At 41.8% G+C, this 20,344-nt stretch overlaps 2 protein-coding genes across 3 annotated transcripts; both read left to right on the top strand.

The window, feature by feature from the left end:
- Position 1: 1 nt before the first annotated feature.
- On the top strand, positions 2-7,740 carry mdm4 (MDM4 regulator of p53). Of its 2 annotated transcripts, none has more exons than XM_054784856.1 (11): positions 2-196; positions 663-753; positions 841-915; positions 1,405-1,538; positions 1,604-1,653; positions 1,940-2,004; positions 3,232-3,328; positions 3,402-3,562; positions 4,334-4,516; positions 5,480-5,548; positions 5,624-7,740. In XM_054784856.1, exons 2-11 carry the CDS (start codon positions 679-681, stop codon positions 6,188-6,190), a joined length of 1,476 nt encoding a protein of 491 aa, XP_054640831.1. In that variant the 5' UTR covers positions 2-196; positions 663-678; the 3' UTR covers positions 6,191-7,740. The 2 variants fall into 2 exon arrangements, with proteins under 2 accessions (XP_054640831.1, XP_054640830.1); XM_054784855.1 differs by having other exon boundaries at positions 4-196; positions 4,319-4,516; positions 5,624-7,730.
- A 10,417-nt stretch (positions 7,741-18,157) lies between these two features.
- On the top strand, positions 18,158-20,297 carry myog (myogenin). The gene is made up of 3 exons (XM_054784584.1): positions 18,158-18,855; positions 19,180-19,279; positions 19,436-20,297. Exons 1-3 carry the CDS (start codon positions 18,328-18,330, stop codon positions 19,552-19,554), a joined length of 747 nt encoding a protein of 248 aa, XP_054640559.1. The 5' UTR covers positions 18,158-18,327; the 3' UTR covers positions 19,555-20,297.
- The last annotated feature ends 47 nt before the right edge of the window (positions 20,298-20,344 follow it).

The raw sequence follows: 20,344 nt of genomic DNA on the forward strand, positions 1-20,344 counted from the left end.
GCTACTTCGTCACATTGTAACATCCTTTCCGGAAGTTTCGTTTTGAACGCAGTGTCAGTTAGGCTAACTGATTAGCTTGTATTTAGCTGGTGTAAAACCGCTTCAGTTTAACCTCTGATATGTTCGAAAAATGCCCTCAAAGCAACAATGCGTATGGGCCAAGTTAATGGCTACAAAGTAACGCCAGATTATTCCGGTGAGACCCGTTTTAATGTACCTATTGTTCAGGAATTGGTTCGTAAGCACCATGCTAACTAGCGTTTAGCCTACACTACGTTATTTTTACATATTAGACAGGGTTTAAACACGCCTTAGTCATTCGGTTATGTTACTTTACTCACCAGTAGCTAGCTTTGATTTTTCTTGTATTCCGTGCAGTCTATCGTGTTTTGGTTTATATTTGTGCTTTTCAGAAAAGAGTTGTGCAATGGTTTAGCATAGCGCATCTATCTCTGCAGCTGCGAGGAGCTTCGGATACCATCGTGAATGCATTTTAGCGTCAATAATGCCTTTTGTTATTACGTGGCTTGCTATCTATCGAATTTTACAAGAAAAGTATGAAGTCGAACAATAGGTTTACTACATTTGTAGAGTACATTTGACCTCGTGCTATGACGTCAAGCGGCACGCTCTCCCACTGATGTATATGATGATTATTTTAGCATCTCAGCGTTTACTATGAGCTCCTTATCAGCCGAGACTTCTGCCTCAAGCTCATCATGCAGGGCTGGAGGGCCTGGAGATGGGAATCAGGTATGTGGGAACTTAATAAATAAAAATGGATATTAATTTATCCCCATTCATTATTTTCTTATGGAAGTGTTTATCAATTCATTTCAGGTCCAACCCAAAGCCCCACTCTTACAGCTATTGCGTATTGCTGGAGCCCAGGAGGATGTCTTCACACTCAAAGAGGTTAGTTGTCAAGTGTAATACTCACTGTGTTGGGAGTTAAAACCTTTTTTCTTCCACACCGAACATATCCAAGCGTCAGACGGACAGTTCCAGTTGAATTTTCCAAAATGTCAAAGTAATGTGAGTCTAGCCACTGATTAATCTTTAGGAAGTCCTTAAAGTTCACATGACAAAAAATATCTTATTATAATCAGGACCTGAGATTGGCAGCAACGTAGATTTTCATGTAAGGTTATTTTTTCTACAAAACCACTTCAGCATAAAATAGTCAGATTAATTACGAATTGGATGTTTGGGGAAAATACCATGTTTATAATGACCCCTGGCATATTTTACATATATTCACTCAATGTATACTCATTAAACACACACTCACGATTAATGCCCCCCTCTTGGGGTTTAATTGATTTGTAGTGGTATCCTAATACTGCCTTTATGGTATATGTATCTGCATGTGTATTTGAGTCTAATATTCAGTGTTCTGTGCAGGTGATGCACTACCTGGGTGAATACATCAATGGGAAGCAGCTCTATGACAAACAGAGGCAGCACATCGTCCACTGCCAGGATGACCCCTTAGGAGAGCTGCTGGAAGTGGACAGCTTCTCTGTGAAAAACCCAAGGTACACACCACATCATTTTTAAAAAAAATAATGCTTTTGTTTGAATATTTGTTTTTGTTTAACAGCCCAGTGTATGAGATGCTCAAGAAATACGTCATAGTACTCGGTAGTGCTGGTAAGCAACTAAGTTTCATTACTTGTTGTACCTTATAGATGATGTCATTTCCTCTGCTCTTGGTTATGATGGACTCAGCATTTTATTGTTTCAAACAGAAAGCGGAATATGGTGAATATATTCCATCTTATAGTCCAAAAGTGTGTGTTTGCGATGAATGTGTGTCTCATGAGGGTCAGGGCACTGTCAGAAAAACGGCCTTTCCTGCAAATCTACCAAAGAAGGCCTTAGTCAGAGTGTGTGGTGGTGTTCTTGTTTCTGTTACTGTGTCTTATCTGAAATGCAGACGCTGCAGAGAATCTTTCTGTGGGCCATGAATGTGTAGAGGGCGGAGTGGAGGATCGTGGTCAGGTAAAACTGAAACATGGTGCTGAGAAGAAACGGAGCCCCCCCAGCCTTTCTCGCCTCACTACACACAATGGGGAAACCAACTGAAAGGGCCTACTTGTAAGATGTAGTGACATCCAGTGGTGCACACGCACATTACAACTTCATTGATTGTGGGTTGCAAAACAAAAACGCGTCAGATTGTGTGCATTGAGATGAGGAGGGTAGGGGCTGCTGTCTTCGTCGGTGTCCTTCTGTACAGAGTGGCACCGTCTCTGTACAGCCCCATCCTCGGTATTGTTTGGTGGGAGGTCCTGCATCTTATGTGCACCCCACCAGCTCCACTATGGATGGGGGACAGAGTCACTGTCTCTGTCTGTCTCAGAGTTCTCTTCTCTGCTTCGCTATGGGGGGGTCGCAGCTCCTGATCAGACACTGGCCTAAAGAGAACCCGGGACCTCTTCACCTTTCCTTGTCTTCCTACTTGCACTTTTGGAAGTTCACTGCTATTAGGCTGTGCTTAATTTAATTACTACAAGCCTTTGCCTTCAGCCATTTTAACATGGCACCTAGTTGAACGTAGGAATTACTGTGTTACAGTGTACAGCAGTCTTAACAGTCTGCTTAGAAGCTTGGTCACTAACAGCAGTGCTGTCCTGTTTAGGCTGGTTCCTTTGTTGTGCGTATACCTCGTCTCAGGATGAATCTGATCCTAAAATGACCGCTTAACCGATATATTGATGATTTATCAGTAGTCAAGTCCTGTGTTGGCTACTAGTCCTTGTGAATGCACTCCCAAAGTCAACTCATTTTCAGTCAAATCACCAAACTGATCATGTAAAAAAGACACTTAGTTGTATGATGATGGATTTTTGGTAGCAGTCTCATTAGCTTTTAATAAAGCTAAGTGCATTTTGCTTACAGTGGCCCTGTAAACCATCAAGTGAAGCTACACAAGGATAAATTACTGTCAGTCATACACATTTCAATATTGACCAGATTATAACACGTTTTGCCTGTTGTGCTTCCACCTGCTTATTTTGAATTTGTCTTCATTTCCAGTATTTGTTCCCCTCCCAGCTACACAGGTAGTACCCGAATTGTCACCACACGCCCCATAGCCCCACCCCCCACCCCACCCCACCCCCCACCCATGTAGGCCATCTTGACATGGAGCTGCGAATCCTCCCAGTAACCAGTTACGGTTCATTTTTCTAATGTGTTTTATTTCCACCTTCCCTCCCCATGTAGATGTGCGGGGGTGTGATCAAAGCAGGACTAGAGGCTACCAGTGACGGGCCTCCCCTGCAGACTTCTTCCCAAAGAAGACCTCGGGAGCCTGATGAAGGTAATTGCATAGAGTTAAGGACTCATGTAAAAAAAAAAAAAAAACTAAACAAGCCTTTTCAAAACCTCTGCAGACTCACTTGAAGGTTTGCCACGTTCAGCCTGCAAACGACCCAAATTAGAGGTCACTCTTGATGAGTGGGACCTGTCTGGATTGCCCTGGTGGTTTCTGGGTAACCTCCGCAGTAACTACAACCGCAGGAGCAATGGCTCTACTGATATTCACACCAACCAAGTAAGAACACCCGTGTGTTGCTCGTTATTTCAGTTTCCCACAGGACTGCAATCTATTTGTGGAAGTGGGTTGCGTGGGAGGTGAGGCTAGATGATGTCATCGTCTAATTTGCGTACCTGGCCACGACACTTGTGCATGTCATTTTTATGGATGCTGTGGAAAGTCAGCAATATTCATGAAAAGCAAAGCAAATATGTTTAGCAAAACAAATGAACTTTCTTCTGTCGCTTCTTTTTGTGTGTGTGTGTTTTTTTAATGCTGCAAGCAAGGTGGAGCCACCCGTGAATGCTTTTAGACAGGGCGGCCCACTGGCTGCTCACTGAGAAGAGTGATATGTGCTTTCACGTTAGTCTCCAAAAGTGTGTCTTAGGACCAGAAAAAGTCGCTAGATTTTTTGCTTGTCTCGTTTTTAAAAAACAGAATGCAGAGGTATCCGAGTATTTGCTAAATATAGCGACAAAGTTGGCAACAGTGATCCCTCTGTCTTCTTATTCTCAGGCAGACCAGGTGTGTATGAGGTGTGTTAAGCACCAGAGTTATGATGCTATCTAATGTACAGAGTTGGAATGGCAAGCTATAATTCCAGAGTCCCATTATAATGTGTTTATGTTGGTCCAATTTTATTTGTGGTGGGCCATGACGTGAAAAATCACTGACTTTGTTGGTGCGTTTTTGTTAACTTTCCCATCAAAAAGGTGATTGTTGTCAAGCAAGAGAAATTAGAGCGTGACAATGGTGGTCTGACTGATGTGTCAGATGTCTCCTGCACAGGAGGAGGACACGGCTATTGTGTCGGACACCACAGACGACCTGTGGTTCCTGACAGAGGGTGGGAGTGAGCAAGTGAGTGTGGAGATGAAGGAAGCTGCGCTGGAGGAGGGAAGCGCAGGAGAAGGAGAGGCTCTGCCTGAGGAGGAGGATGGAGGTGGAAAGGAGGAGAAGTCAGATCTAGAGGTAGGAGCCAAGTTTTGTTCACTTTTAGTATATTAAGTGGGTGTTTATTAATATGCGAGTACATATACGGGGAAGTCAATTTGCATTTTCAACTGTGATAGCAGTGTAAAGTGAGCGTGTGTATATATATATATATATATATATATATATATATATGTATATGTGTGTGTGTATATGTGTATATATATATATATATTTATTCCGGTAATTTTTTAAGCAAAGTGAGTTTAGATCAAGATGTACATAAAAAATTTCATCTAAAAATAGCCTCTGAAATAAAGTAGGCCATTCACTTTGTAAAATAAATACGAGAAAAAGCCAAATATAATATTTTTTATCACAGATCTTTAGCTATGCTCAAATCCTTAGCTAATAAAAAAAAAAAAAATATGAAGGAGTGCCCGGTCAAAAATACTTTCAATTGAACAGTAGTATGTTTAGTAGTATGAACAGTAGATGAACATTTTTAGAAGACACAAGCATGTGCTTTTATTTTGTGCCAGCAGGCTTAGCAACTGTCTGTCAGTCTTCCTTGTACATTTGTGGTAGAGCTTGTCGTGCTAAATAGTTGTGACTGCAAAGCTCGCTGGACATCGTGAGTCCATCGTTTTCAGCAGGTTTTTAAAGCCGTTTTTTTTCCACCGTTGCAACGGGGACCATCTCTTAGCAATGTGATAGGACACCTCCTTATAATAGCACACCACTTTGCCTTTCCTTTTCACGAGGAGCATGGCAGACTCCACACTCCTCATATTGGAGTTTTAAGGTAGTGAACAATATTTTTTTATTTTCTGAATTCAAAGTACCTCCACATTACCGAGGTGTCGCTTATTCCTTCCTTGCTTTTGATATCATGTCAATATCGATAACGCCCAGCCCTGGGTGACATGATAAAATGTTGAAGCCCAACTGTCTGTTTTAAATGTGTGTGGAGTGCCCATTGATGTCATTGTGTTTATTCAGATGCAGGAGGAGCCTGATGAAGACTCCCAGTGCCTCAGTGATGACACAGATACTGAGATCTCCACACAGGTTTGTATTGTGTCTCTTTTCTTTTGTTCTTCTTGTCAGTCGTTAGTGTCAGCTTAGTGTGACTTTTCCCGTCAGGATGCATGGCAGTGCAGCGAATGCAGGAAGTACAACTCTCCTCTCCAGAGGTACTGTGTTCGCTGCTGGGCCCTCCGCAGGAACTGGTACAAAGATGTGCCCCGACTGGCCCATTCCCTTTCTGTTCCTGACATCCCAGCATGCAGCGCTCTCACCCGCCACGACGAGGAAGATGACAGCGACACCGGCATCGATATCCCAGACTGCATCAGGACGGTTTCGGATCCCGTCATCTTGCCCTCCCACTCCACACCAGATCGGCCGCTGCCCACCATGATTACGTGCAAAGGGAAGGGACCTCGGCGCCCCGTCGGCTACAAGGACGAGCTGCTCTCAGGCGGGGAGGGTCAGGAGAGTCTGGGCATGGAGGTGGAAGTTAGACCAGAGGCACTGCTGGAGCCGTGCAAGCTCTGCAGAGTTCGACCGCGTAATGGAAATATTATCCACGGACGTACAGCTCACCTACTGACCTGCTTCCCATGTGCCAGGAGGCTCCATAAATTCCAGGCTCCTTGCCCAGGATGTGGGAAAATAATCCAGAAAGTTATAAAGATATTCGTCCTCTAACCTAACATAAAAATAACATGCACACCCATCAGCGCATTCATTTGCATGCTGTGTGTGTGTATGTGCACACCACCTCACCATGTCACCTCAGCACTTTGCTCTTGGTTGCACGCTTCAGCATCAGTCTCTGAAGGACTTCTGGAGACACTTTTGTCTTTGTGCCACATTCACATAATGGATCAGTAGGAGCAGAGCGATATATTTATTTATGAGTGCAGGTGCTTGTAAAAGCATGAGATGTCATGAAGGCTTCTTGGTTGGTGCCATCTGTAAAGGAGTGTTGTTTGTCTTTAGGGATTACTGAAGTACATTTTGCTTGTACTACAAAGAATTTGAATTTATTTTTTATTTTTTTGTGGCTCTTGGATACAATTTGAAGACCCAATTGAAGAGAAAGCACAATGCTCTTATTTCCTGTGATATCTTGTGGAAGTCAGTGTGCTCATGAGTTGACTTACTCATTGATTTCAGCCTCTGCAGTATTTGATGTTTTTGTGCGTAGAATAGTCTCAAAATGACGGTGCAACACACATTGCCATACTCTGAACTTTTTAATGTTTTCTCTCAGGAGGGCTTATTTTACCAGCCCTTTTGAACCAGATTAATTAACAATACCCGAGGATGTTGTATTTAATTTATTTATGAGTTGAAATTGGTAGGGCCACCACTAATGAATGAGATTCCTGCACTTTGCTCTGTTGAAGAGCTGTCAGTCAAATTAGTCCAATGAAAAAAAAAAAAACTAGTCTTAATGAATTGAATTGTAGCCTGTAAAATGGTTTTAGTACTTCGAGGGAGGGTGGTGGGGGTTGGTTTGACTGTTTTCACTGCCATGTTAGGATTTTTTTATTGCTGCATTTTTTTTTCGATGCTTGTGTTATTTTGAACATTGTAGTATCTAAACTTTCATTACCTTTTGAGTGATGATGTTTTGAGCCTTCTCCATAAGCTGTATAGGTGTCACCAGGCTTCTGTGAAGTTGTCATTGAATTTTTGGGCTCTTTAGTTGCGCTTAATTTCACTGCCACCAGGGGGCGAGAAATCCCACTGTGATGTGTTGTGTTGACAAGCTGTACATTAGCACTCAAGGCGGCATGCATGCAATCTGTAAGGACTGTACGGCCAGCAATGACCTGACGGGGGAGCGACATTGGCTGTATAGATGTCGTCTGTAAAAGATCAGTGTGGCTTGTTTGTGTTTATGGCTCTTGAGAAATAAATCTATTGCATAAACACAATGATAGCACTATGGTGTAATGTGCTTTATCTTGGCTTCAAAGCTGCACAACCCAATGTGAGAATAGAATACACACACACACACACACACACACCTCCTACTGTAGAACAACTGGGTGTTCTGAAAAAAAAATCGTACTCAAAAGTCAATGAGAAACCATAGCAATGCAAGACAGCTCAAGTCTGCTGCAAGTGCGTTTAGCTTTTTCTTAGGCTTTGCTTGTGTGAGGCCCCACACACGTGATGGCACAGTGTGATGGTAACCATAGAACCAGAAAATGGAACTTTTGACAGCTTGACTGCTTTGTACTACTGCATATTATCAACAACATTGATTAAATATCATAAGGCTTTTATTGATTCAAGTAATACTTAAAACAGTTTCCCTCTGCAACACCTTCCTCTTCCTCCTCCACCTTTATGTGCTTATCAAAGTAGACCTATAATACAGCAGTTCACTACTTTTACAAGGTAATCTTCCTGGAATTGTTACTTCGTTGCTTGTTCAGATAAAAAAAAGTGAAAGTTTGAGCCTGAAAAAAATGAATTCGATGCACATTATTACCCACAAGTGTTACAGATTGTGTTCAATTTTGGAGGTTCTGCTCCTCATTGAAGGGATATGGAACGTTTTGCTGTTCAGGTGGTTGCATTTAGGTTTTCCAACCTGCTATTTTAACACGAATGCATCCATTTATCTGATGGACCTTCCAACTACATGGATGGTAGACATACATTTGTCTGGGTGGAGGCCAAAGAATAAGTCATTGCATGACAGCCCAGCTGTCATGTGTGCTCCTTTTTTTTTGACTGGTGTGCAGCACCTGTGTCTCTCCTTTCTTTGCTTACTCACACGTCTGTCTGCCTTATTTGACTTGTGCGGGTGTGTTGTCCTCTCCAAACCAACCCATGAGAACTGGAAAAGAACCAAATAAACAAAATACAGCATGGTCTTACAGCCGTGGCGCAAGTGCAAACTCGAAGAGACGCCTTTAACTGCACTCCTTCAGTGATAGCAACCAATAATACAATGACGTGCTATTGTGAGCCTTTCCTTCTTATTGTAACATGGAAGAATCAGTGGTTCTTATTTGGGTCCTCACAGATGAAGTACAGTATTCTGATACGTCACAATGTTTATGTGCAAGGGGAACCAAGCAACACCTAGCAGCCCCCCGACATGACTCACTCCTCAGACATCACACGCCCCCCCTTCCCCCAAATCGCAGTGTCATTCCGACTGCATTGCCTCGCCCGTGGTGTCGCACACGTCGTCACGGGCCGCCCGACGACAATGGCACGCCGCTGATGGTGACATGGCAACTCCCCAGCATGGCTTGGCAATCTCGAGAATGGGACTGGAGTGCTTCTAAAGGGTGGGGTGGGGTTGAGGGAGGATCTGGATATTTCCATGGTGACACTACCTCCTTTGCAACATCCCAGAATAACATGACACATTCTGCATAGACGACACTTTCCGGAGGGAAAGCGCTCATGGTAGAGTCTCTAGGTGGAATTACTGGACTTGTTTTGTCTCTAAATGGATATACTGAACATACAGTTCTGTTTAGCTGCAGTTACGAACCCTAACGCCAAAATGTGGCAATTCTATGTTTGAGTCACAATAGCTTCACCTTTTAAAAAAGAAAAAAACCCTACTAAATTCACTGGACACCACATTAGGTACACCTGCCTTTAGAAAGACAGAATTGCTTGTATGTAGAACTGCACATTACACGTTAAAGGTAATCATTATTTCCTTAAAATTATTATTATCATTCTAAAATGTATTGCAATAATATAATAAATCATAAATATTGAATTATTATTATTTGTTAAATTATTATCAGGTGCTACTGCTTTTCCTGTTTAGGGTCATGGGTGAGCTGGAGCCTATCCCAGCGGTACGGCATGAGAACTTTATTATTATTATTATTTAAATGTGTTATACTATTGATAACTTTTATTTATTCTTTTTCTACCGCTTATGGGGTTACGCAAATCGTTGCAAGCACTTCGTTTGGCCAACTCAATGCTATTTCCCAAAACTTCCACGGGCTGGATTAAATTGCAGAACGGCCCAGAGAGTTTGACACTGAACATTAAACCGTTTAGGTCACAAGCGAGCTGGAGCCTATCCCAGCTAACGTTGGGTGAGCATGTTAATATTATTATCATCAAAATTACTTGTTATACTTGCCCTAACTGGAATTAACTCATTCGTTTTCTATCCTGTTAAAGATCACAGGTGAGCTGGAGCCTATCCCAGGTGACTTTGAATGAGACAATGGGCGTTATTATTACTATTATTATTAATATTACTTGTTATACTTGCCATAACTTGAATTAACTCATTCCATTTCTATCCTTTTAAAGATCACAGGTGAGCTGGAGCCTATCCCAGCTGAGATTGGGCGTCATTATTACTATTATTATGAATATTACTTGTTGTTCTAGTTCACAGCATTCATACACAGCTCTAATTAGATTGTGCAGGTTGCTGTAGCCAGTGAGTATATACAGTATACAGTACATACTTGTGTATTTGGTTTTACACACAAACACACACACACACACACACACACACACACAAATATCCCCTCTGTTGTGTGCTACTATTTGGTCGCTCCAGAAACCAGGCCGCTAAATTTGTCCTGGCGCCGACACAGGAGAAGGTCAATGAAATCAAGAAAAAAAAAACAAGGATAGGAATGTGGAGAAAGAGTAAAGAGAGAAAGGCTTTTCAAAATAAGTTGCAAAGTAGTTTTGATGAAACGGTCCGTGGACTCTCCTACACGTTGTATCTCACAGCATCAAGTATGTAAACATCTACCTTTCAAAATAATGGCGGTCTGGGAAAGCTGGATTGATACTGAGAAAGGAATGGAGTCGAGGTGGAGAAAAAAATGTGAACTACAAAGTGGTAATATTGAAATGTTTGAGGACAGGATTAAGGAAACGTTCAGAGAACTTGACTGAAGGGTAATTGTCAAAAATGTTGAGACACTTTCTCATACAATAACGTGATAAAGTGTCTCCAAACCTGTGACTGTTAGCGTATGTGGTGATTTCAACATACAGTGGAACCGTGGTGAGCGTCATTGATTCGCTAACAGAAAGAGATGCTAACCAAATCAATTTTTCCCATAAGAAATAATGCAAATCCAATTAATCCGTTCCAGAAACCCAAAAATGTTAACACAGAACATGTTTTTGTAGCTTTACAATTAGTTTAGCAACGAACTAAACTTTTCATTTGCATTTGGGATAAATTAACATTTCAGGTTACTTTTACGTTCAATGAAGACGTGATTATTGACGACTGTCCTCAAAGACAATATGTGGCAGCGAGATCAACAACCGCCAACTTCCTGTTTTGACACGAGTTGTTTCTTGAATTCCATAGTTTTTCTCACCTCAGTATTGTAACCCAAGATGGAGCCAAAGAAAGTTGCAAGTGCCGGCATTTTGATACAGAAGATGAGAAACGCTATTGAATTCAAGAAGTAGGTCATGACACAACAGGAAGATGGTGTCCGTGTGGTGTCTCTCGGAGCGGCGGACTTCAATGAATGGTCATTTATATGCGTTTAGAATTGTTTTCTGCATTTAAAACTATACTTAGAAAGCTATAAAAACGTGTTTTGTGTGAACATTTTTGAGAGTCAACCCCAATGACTGGTGACGTAACATCCGGTTCCGTCTGCTATTTTGTTCGCTAGCTAATAGGATGCTGACAAGCGTGCATGATAATATTGTTAATAATAACACTAATAATATTACTATTATATTACTACACTTACTGTGTCTGGATATAGCTAAATATAATAACAATCATAGTATTATTAATAATTGTTATTGTTATTATTAAAGGGGTGCAACATACAATTATTTTATAATTCTTATTACATTTATGATAATAAAAATATTGTATTGTTATTATTAAATTATTATTATTTTATAAACAATTATTCCCTTATATATTCAATTTAGAGCAAAGAGTAGTAGAGCCAAATGTGGGTTTATTGAGTATTAACAATGTAATTAATAACAAATTTTGAACCATTTATAAATACATTTCATATATGGACACCTGTATCCTGTTCTGCTTGTATAATTTAATTTAATGCTTATTCACAAAAGCATGTACAGTAGGTCCAATTCAATAAAATAATTTTGAAACTGTTTTTTGATATAAATAAAATAATTTTGTGTCCTTTTAAAAATATGAAACATGACGGAAAGACATCTTTGTTCGTTTTTGCATTCAAGCACATACAGGAGATTTTTCTTATTTAAATGTTTTAAATATAAAGTAGAATTAGTTCCAAGGAAGGCTATTTTTGGTGTTTGAAGAAATAACGTGATACTTTTCTGATGTTTTATCTGTTACTGTTTCCAAGTTTCAACACAGTTTCAACACAAACATTTATAATTTAACATAATAAATTATACTTGAAACATAGATTTAATATTTTAGAATGTGATTATATACAATTGAGCTAGTTATCATGTATTGTTTATATGGGTCATGATGATAAATGATAAATAACTGATTATTCTGATTATTATAGTGAAGTTATTTTAATGATAGGCTGTTGATATAAACTTTATGGCTATGCATGAACTTCAAAGTATGTTTGTGGGAAGTGGGTTATGAATGTTGCCGTGTGTGTGTTTTCTTTCCTATACGCAGCGAGTGGCATGCCAGTGAAGGGAAGGGCAGTGGACGGTCCGGTCGTCCATTCCTGTGATTTAACCCGACACCACTTGCACTAAGACGGCGACAGCTGTGCATGCACATGCCGCCCATTCTGTTTGTTGTAGGGGATTACTGTGCGATAAAAGCCCTAGTGAGCAGCGGCACGGGCCGGGCGACACAACTACTGTTTCCTCCCTGACTTAGAAAGCTTTCTCGGGGCCTTCAGAGCCCTGTGAAAACACAGGTGGGTCACTTCATTCTAAAAAGGAATGAATGGGAGTATTCTCTGTCCGTGGTAGCGTCGCATCTCCTTTAGACATTAGTCAAATTGGACAGCGCCGCGGCTTATGTAAGGGCCATTACCCACCGCAAATACTGGGTTGGGTTTCTCATTTGCTTGGTTCTATTGTGTCATTGTGACCTGAAAGGGACGCATTTGCATGGGGCGATTTGAAGACAAGTTGTCGTCTGAGTGGATTATGTTATATTGACAAGACAAATGATGTGTGAGGCATCTGTTGCCGTCTCCCAGTGGTACCCCATAACATTACATCTTCATTCTTCGTCTTAAATCACATATTGGACAACCCTGTCTGTTGATTGTGCTCCAGCGCATCAAGCAAGGTCTACAAGGGTGCGCTTGGATGAAAGAACATGGGTGATCAATGAACTCTGACCTCTCAAATGTGTTTTTTTGCAGCTCTTAAAACTTGATGCATTATTACCAGGAATGACAGTACGCTGTATGTAATTAGCTATACATTTTGTCTTTGGGATAACGGAAGTTAGCTTGGCAGGTTTGCTTTTCTTTATTTTCGCAAGCCGCTGTGCCTCCCCTGAAGTCTGTTGCCACCTCCCAGGGGATACTTTGAAAACCCCTGTCTTAAAATGACTCGTCAGTCACACAAAAACATCAGCCATACATGAAGTACTCGGCAATGCCTACACCAGGGGTGTCCAAAGTGCCATTTATGGCCCGTTTATTTATTTATTTATTTTTTCTATTTTTTTTATCAGCCCTCAGCACACTCTAAAATACAACTAAACGAGAAAATAAAATAAAAAACAGCAAAAATGGAAAAAAGCAGTAGTAATTGTATGAGAAAAAGGATGAAACAGTAGTAGCATGAAGTCATCCTGTTAAGAGAACGAAACAATTGCATCAAGTTGAAATAATAAAGACTAAAATATGTAATAAAAAAGTTGGAATACAAAGAATAATTTGCAATTTTAGGAAAATTAGGTTGAGTAGAAGTTATAATATTAGGATAATAAATAATAAAGGCATAATATTACAAGATAAAACATGCAAGTGCAACGGAGTGAAGAAGCGTAATGTAAAAAGATAAGGTTCATCCCAACAATACCCTTTGTCATCAACAACACAAAGCTGCGACGCAGGCTCTTTTTTTCCTGAATGCACGTCTCGGCATAGAGTTGGTTTCAAAAATGTAAAAGTGGCCCCCGCATCCTTTGATTTTTCAGTGCTAAGTTTGGACACCCCGGCCTATGCCACGATGGGCACATGATGTGGTATGCGTTGGATCGCGAGCTGTTCGCTTCTTTCTCCAGAATTTCTGACACAAACTGACCCAAATCTGTCTAAAGAATCTGATTCCAGAATACAATTTTTTTTTTTAGACATTTCCTGCCAAAGTGTTGTAATCTAGTGATTCCATTACTGTAAGGTCCTGCTTTATCCACCTTTAATCAGCAACCCCTTCCCTGTTGTTATCTTACTCTCATCTTACATGTATGAGATTTCCCGACTGTGCTCACATGACAGGTCTGCCGGTCAGAGATGATCTTGCAGGCTAACCTAAGAGTGGAGGTTGTGCGGTGGGGTCTGATGGGGGTCTAATGCTCAGCTGTCCTGCAATGTGCTGCTCCTTGTCACTGAGGAGAAGTGGAACAGTGTTACCAATGACAGGGCAATCCCTGGTCCACACACACACACACACACACACACACATGCACCAACACACACAGTCTAATGTGGTGAAATGACCTCATCTTAGAAATGTATGTGTATGGGCCAGGCAAAATGTCCACACAATGAAAATGTCCTTATAAAGGTGTGTTTGCAGAAAACATAGAACATAGAAAGACACGACAAGAGTCTTTCTTACTGGCTGTCGTGCTCCTTTATAAATGGGGATTATGGTGTGGGCAAATGAGTAGGAATTGAGCAGTTCAACCGCATGAAGGTCACCTATGTTAACCGCTACGCTACCAACGACTGTCCGTTTAAATGACACATGCGCCACAGACGCCACGAACAAAGGTGATGTGGGGGGCGGCATGGCTCAGGCGGGAGAGTGGTCGTCTCCCAAGCTGAGGGTTGCAGGGTCGATCCTCCGTGCTGATTTCGAAGTATCCTTGGGCAAGATAATGAACCCCCCCCGGTTGGTCCTGGTGCTGTGTCATCAGTAGGTAAATGTGCCTCGGAGGCGGAAAAGCGCCATACAAGTGAATGACCATTTATTTAATTACATTATGATAACTTTGTCTTGCCAAACACAAGCAGGGCCAAACACAAACTACGACGGCCCTAAAGCAGGGGTGTCCCAACTTTTCCCCCACAGGGCCACATGGTGAAAAATGAAAGGATGCAAGCACCACTTTGATATTTTGTAAACCAAGACAAGCAGATATGCTACAAAGTTATATATGTATACATACATATGTATACATATACATATTATAACGCATAAAGCATTTTATAGTAGAAACTTTGCTCTTTGCTCTTTTTTTTCCCCATTTTTGCTTTAATTTTCTAAATATTTCAACTTTCTTCTTAAATATTCTTCATAAATTATCTTTTCGTAATATTCAAACTTTATTCCCATAATATTTTGACTTTATTCCCATCATATTCCAACTTTTCCTCAACCAAATTTTCCAAAAATTACTTTGTTTTGTTTGTTGTTGACTTTTACAAAAATAAATATATATATATTTTTCCCTCAAAATATGTAACATTATCTTAAATATGCATATGTGTTGACTAATAATCGTCAGTATTCAAGCACAAAACCACAAAAAGTTATTAATGAATATATTTTTGAAAAACCGTGATAGAGAATTCAAACCACAAAGTGACGAGGGATGACCGTCTGTATGCCAATCTACCAAATTCTCAGTTACAGTACCACACTTTATAGTCCAGTATAGGCACACACGCTTTAGCTTAGTGAATACAGTATAGTGAACATACTGTCCATCTCCATGTTGGGTTCATTTATGGCGTACAAAACATAAACAGCAAGTAAACACCCCCAGCACACCCCCCGCCACCATTTATTGCATGTCAAGTGTTCACTTCAAAAATGCTGAGGGGGGGAATTATCCCTGCAGAAGGCACAAGTGTGCCCACCCGACATGTACGACAACACACACACACGTCTCTAGTTGTGCTGACAATGGGTTAAGATGTGAGACCCTTATGAGTGACTGGGACTCCTGCCGTAGCCCAGACCAACACAGGCGTCTTTGTGCTCCCTGCACCATCAGTGACCATCCATCACAGATTAACCTGACAGGCCACTGCAGCCCTGCGCCAGCCCGCTCTACACATGAACAAGCCTGAACCAGACCGGACCAAGACCCGATATACTACATACGGACATCGTTCTAGTCACTACTAGGGGTGACATACCTACTTACACAGCTGATAGTTTTACTTTTATGTCATAATATTGATTCAATAACAAGTTTCAGAATGGTTCTGAGCAACATGACAAGCTCTTATCAGATCAATATAAATGCTCACGTCTTCAGTTGTTAGTCATTTGTTGCTAGGCAGATTGTGCCCAATAGGCTTTCTTTGGAATAGGAAATAGCCAAATGTTGTATTACAGAGATTTCCAAAGTTTGGCATGGTTTGGGCCTCTCCTTCTCCCCCCCCAAAAACAATTATCCGGAGCATATTTGCTTATTTGTGTAGTTTTCCAAAATAGTGGGGTGGGTGAAGTATCGGGGGAGTGTGAGAGGCGGGGAGGGCTTCCATTATTAATGCAAACCTGCCAACATGTATGAATTGGTGGTAGTCAGCATGCGATTGGCTCTTTAATATGTTTGTATGCTTCACTGCTCACTATTTTGTTGCATTACGCTGGTTTCAGTTTCGAGTTCGGTATGTTCAGTACGGATAATTAAATATTATATTAATTAAATATTATTAGTTTCTCAATAGTATTTCCAAAAAAATTCTGTCCCCCAGTGGGAGCATGACGGAAAACAATTGAGAACCACTGCCCTAGAATGTGTTTACATTTTAGGGACAAAAAAATCTCTTCCTTCTGTCTTTTACATAACTGAAATCAGATTAGCAGGTTCGAAAAATATGCTTTTCTTTATTTTTCTCAAGCTACCGTGCCTCACGCTTTGAAAACGTCTCTTCTATGGGAGCATGTGACAGGTCAAAGGACGTCTTGTACTAAACAATCAAATTTGATCTTCGTGAAAGGAAATGAAGGTGTGAGTGTTTCCCATGAAAGCGTGACTTGTGTATGGATCAAAACAATGGAATCTTAATTTGCATAACTGGCGACAAGCTACATTCACAGACAGTCCCAATGTAAGGCGTTTACGAGTGAGGGCAAACAGGTAGTGCCAAATCTATTTGGGGCGGTCCAAATTTATTCGAGGCGGGCTGACACAGTTCAATTAATGTACAGGAAACACTGTGGCGAATCTGACTTCATGGAAACCAAATGCAAGTGAAACTGATCAAGAACCTGCGGAGCGATACAACATTGAAGCGGTATCGGGCGCCAACTAGGGAAGCTAAACTACAATATTCACACTTTCTTACACAGACAACAAAACCATGTGTGAATTATTACAAAACGTCTCGAAAAGAAACATCATCTTAAGCGTTTAACCCAACACAACAGAATTGCTCGCGCTCTTTTTTGGTTTTTTGCTTAGTCATTTGTTGCTAGGCAGACTGTGCCACGAGGCGACGATAACAAGTCCAGTGATACAAATGAAAAGGCACCAGTCCCACTTCCCCACTGTGTGAAAGGCAAACTAGGGGCCAGACACACAAAAAGGGGATTAACAACATTACGATGGGGATTATGAGAAACTACACAAAATGTACTCTGCATTAAATGTAAAAGACATATTAGTTACTCTGGCCTTGATGCACTACTGTCCCCCTCATGTGTGTTTCAATTGTGTGTCCATGCCTGCGGAAGCTCGTCTGAATTAGAGCCATCCTGGAAGGATTAACACTGAGAGCTTTGGCAGAAGAACATTTCCACCTCTGCATGTTTACTTTCAATACTCTACTCAAATCTCACGGAGTATGAGCAGCATGGCGACAACTTGGTGTTGAGCTCTGCCCGTTCTTGCGCGGGCTTGTCTGCTTCCGAGTCCAGTGTGAATCAGAAAGCTCCCCGACAGCATCACACTGTGAGCTTTTTGGACGTGCGCAAGCATAACCGAGCTCAGCTTTAATGCGGTTGAACATGTTTGTGTGTTTCCATGCCAACCCGGCTGATCAATCGGGCGTCAAACAATGAAGTATTAATTTGTGACCTAGTTTTAGATAAACAACAAACAATCCTCGGCCTCATTTCCTTTCTATAAACAACTACGAGCCAAACAACTGAATTGTCATTGCATATCATTGGTAGAAGTGACAGCTGCTTCCAGGCTGTCTGTCCTTAACTTCATGTATAGCGTCATAGATGGAGACGCGAGGCTGGGATTAGCTCATTAAGACAGACATCTTTGATGCACGGTTATCTTTCTCATTTCCACAGCAACCCGATCATATGCTAGGCTCTTGAGACACACGCAAGCACAAAGACCCCACTCACACACGCACGCACACGGACGGGCCGTGAAAGCTCCAGAGATCAGGGCCCAACTGAGATATGAAGTGTAGATGTGCAGCAACAGCTAAACGTCGTGTCAGGTTTCCGGGGGCTCGTGCTAAATTTAACCCAGTGATCCTGCAGCAGGCAGAGGGGTTTAAATGCCAGCCTACAGTTGCTCCACACCAGTTGTCACCACACGTCTTCCACTCATCACAAACGCAGGCCAAGGACGAAGGCAAGGCACACACGCGTACACTCTGACACACACGTACAGGCGCGGGACTTGAAGAGCGTGTATGATATAGCGGTTCCAAAGGGGAGGCAAGGGATTTTTGTACCCTCACACACACACCACAACATTGTCCAAGATGGAGCTTTTTGAGACCAACCCTTACTTCTTCCCAGACCAACGCTTTTATGAAGGAGGGGATAACTACTTCCCCTCTCGCCTGCCCGGGGCGTATGACCAAGTTGGCTTCCAGGACAGGAACTCCATGATGGGTTTGTGCGCAAGTCTGTCTGGAGGTGTTGGGGTGACGCCACCTGAGGATAAACCCTCACCGTCCAGCCTGTCGCCTCAATCTGAGCCTCATTGCCCGGGTCAGTGCCTGCCGTGGGCCTGCAAGCTGTGCAAACGGAAGACGGTGACCATGGACCGTCGGAGGGCGGCCACACTGAGGGAAAAGAGGCGCCTGAAGAAGGTCAATGAGGCTTTTGATGCCCTGAAGAGGAGCACCCTGATGAACCCTAACCAGAGGCTGCCCAAAGTGGAGATCTTGAGGAGCGCCATTCAGTACATTGAAAGGCTTCAGGCTTTGGTGTCCTCCTTCAACCAGCAGGACACAGAGATGGGGCAGCAGGGACTGCACTACCGAGCTGGACAGAACCAACCCAGAGTGAGTAGCAGGAAGAGGGAATGGCATGTTTGAATGATCCAAACAGGGTGATGGAGTGAGAGATTGAATGTGTTTGCAGCAGTCTTTTGTTTTGCTTTTGGGCTACTGTTATTGTTGCAAAGTCTATGACAGTAGTTCATCTAAATGATAGTGGAAGTAAAATGAGGTTTCTAAACGTGCAAATGTGTTAGATTTGCCTCACTGTGGGGGGTCTTGTGTGTGTGTGTGTGGTAGGTTACGCCACAGTGTTTCTGTAATGGTGTGCCATGTCATAACGCTGTGACTGACAGCAACTTCTGCTTGTGTGCATCTCCATGGCAACAGGTGTCGTCGTCCAGCGAGCCCAGTTCGGGCAGCACCTGCTGCAGTAGCCCGGAGTGGAGCAGCACCCCGGAGCAGTGCACGCAAAGCTACAGCAGCGAGGGTGAGTTCGGTTCAAGCAATGCTAAAAAAAATCTTTCAGAACAGATCCTGCATTCATATGTTTGTCTACTTTGGAGACTTTTGTCCCCGTTAAAGCCGAATACCAGAGCACACACACAAGTGCAGCATCACTCACATATTGTGTGACTCTCTGCAGAGCTTCTGAGTGCCTCCGAATCTCCAGAGCATGCCACCATCCAGACCCTGAGCTCCATTGTGGACAGCATGGCAGCAGCAGATGGATCTCTGCCCTTTCCTGTGGACATTCCCAAATAAAAACCTCCCCAGAGTGGACCCAAGGAAGCACACAGTGCCCCAAACATATTCAATATCAACTCAATATCAATATTTAAACTATAGATCATTTTGACAGTAACTAATGAATTCCACCTTTGGCCTTATTTCCTTTATTCCCTGCCTTAAAGCCACAGTCCAAACATTTGGAAGCTTACAGTTGAAAAAAACGTTGCATGAACAAGGGCCTTGTTTCTCTCCTTACTTAATTTAAGCTTTCCTCTTTTTCGAAACCTTTCCCTGATCTTTCACTCTTGTGTGTGTTTTTAATGCAAAAAACTAAAGAACCATGAGTTTATTTGTGGGGCCAACCTGTATCATGGCAGTTTTGACCAAGATCTGCTTAAATGTTTAACTGGTTACAGATGCTAGTGATGTAAATACGTTCCCTTTTTCTACAGAGTGGTTTTGCCAGTTTATTTTGTATTGTTTTGTCTTTTTTTTTTGCTAACTTATTGTTGACTTTTATAACTAAGATTGTTGTGTATTTGTAGATGTTTGGAAATGTGATATTTCCTGACCAGTCCTTGTAATAAAGACCATTTTCAATACAATGTCTACGCTATTAGTAAATGCAGACAAAAAAGATCTTAGTGTAATTCACGAAAATTGAATTAATCAGTACCACTGCCAAGCTGTCCCCATCACAAACCCTTTATAAATTTTACATACAATATTTTAAGTATATTTTACCATTTTTTACTGCCATTCCATTGTATTCAGTATTTTGCCAATCATCCACAATCCTGATGTGGAACATGAACACAAATTT

The sequence above is a fragment of the Dunckerocampus dactyliophorus genome, chromosome 8 (genome assembly GCF_027744805.1).
Source record: "Dunckerocampus dactyliophorus isolate RoL2022-P2 chromosome 8, RoL_Ddac_1.1, whole genome shotgun sequence".
Classification (NCBI taxonomy): domain Eukaryota; kingdom Metazoa; phylum Chordata; class Actinopteri; order Syngnathiformes; family Syngnathidae; genus Dunckerocampus; species Dunckerocampus dactyliophorus.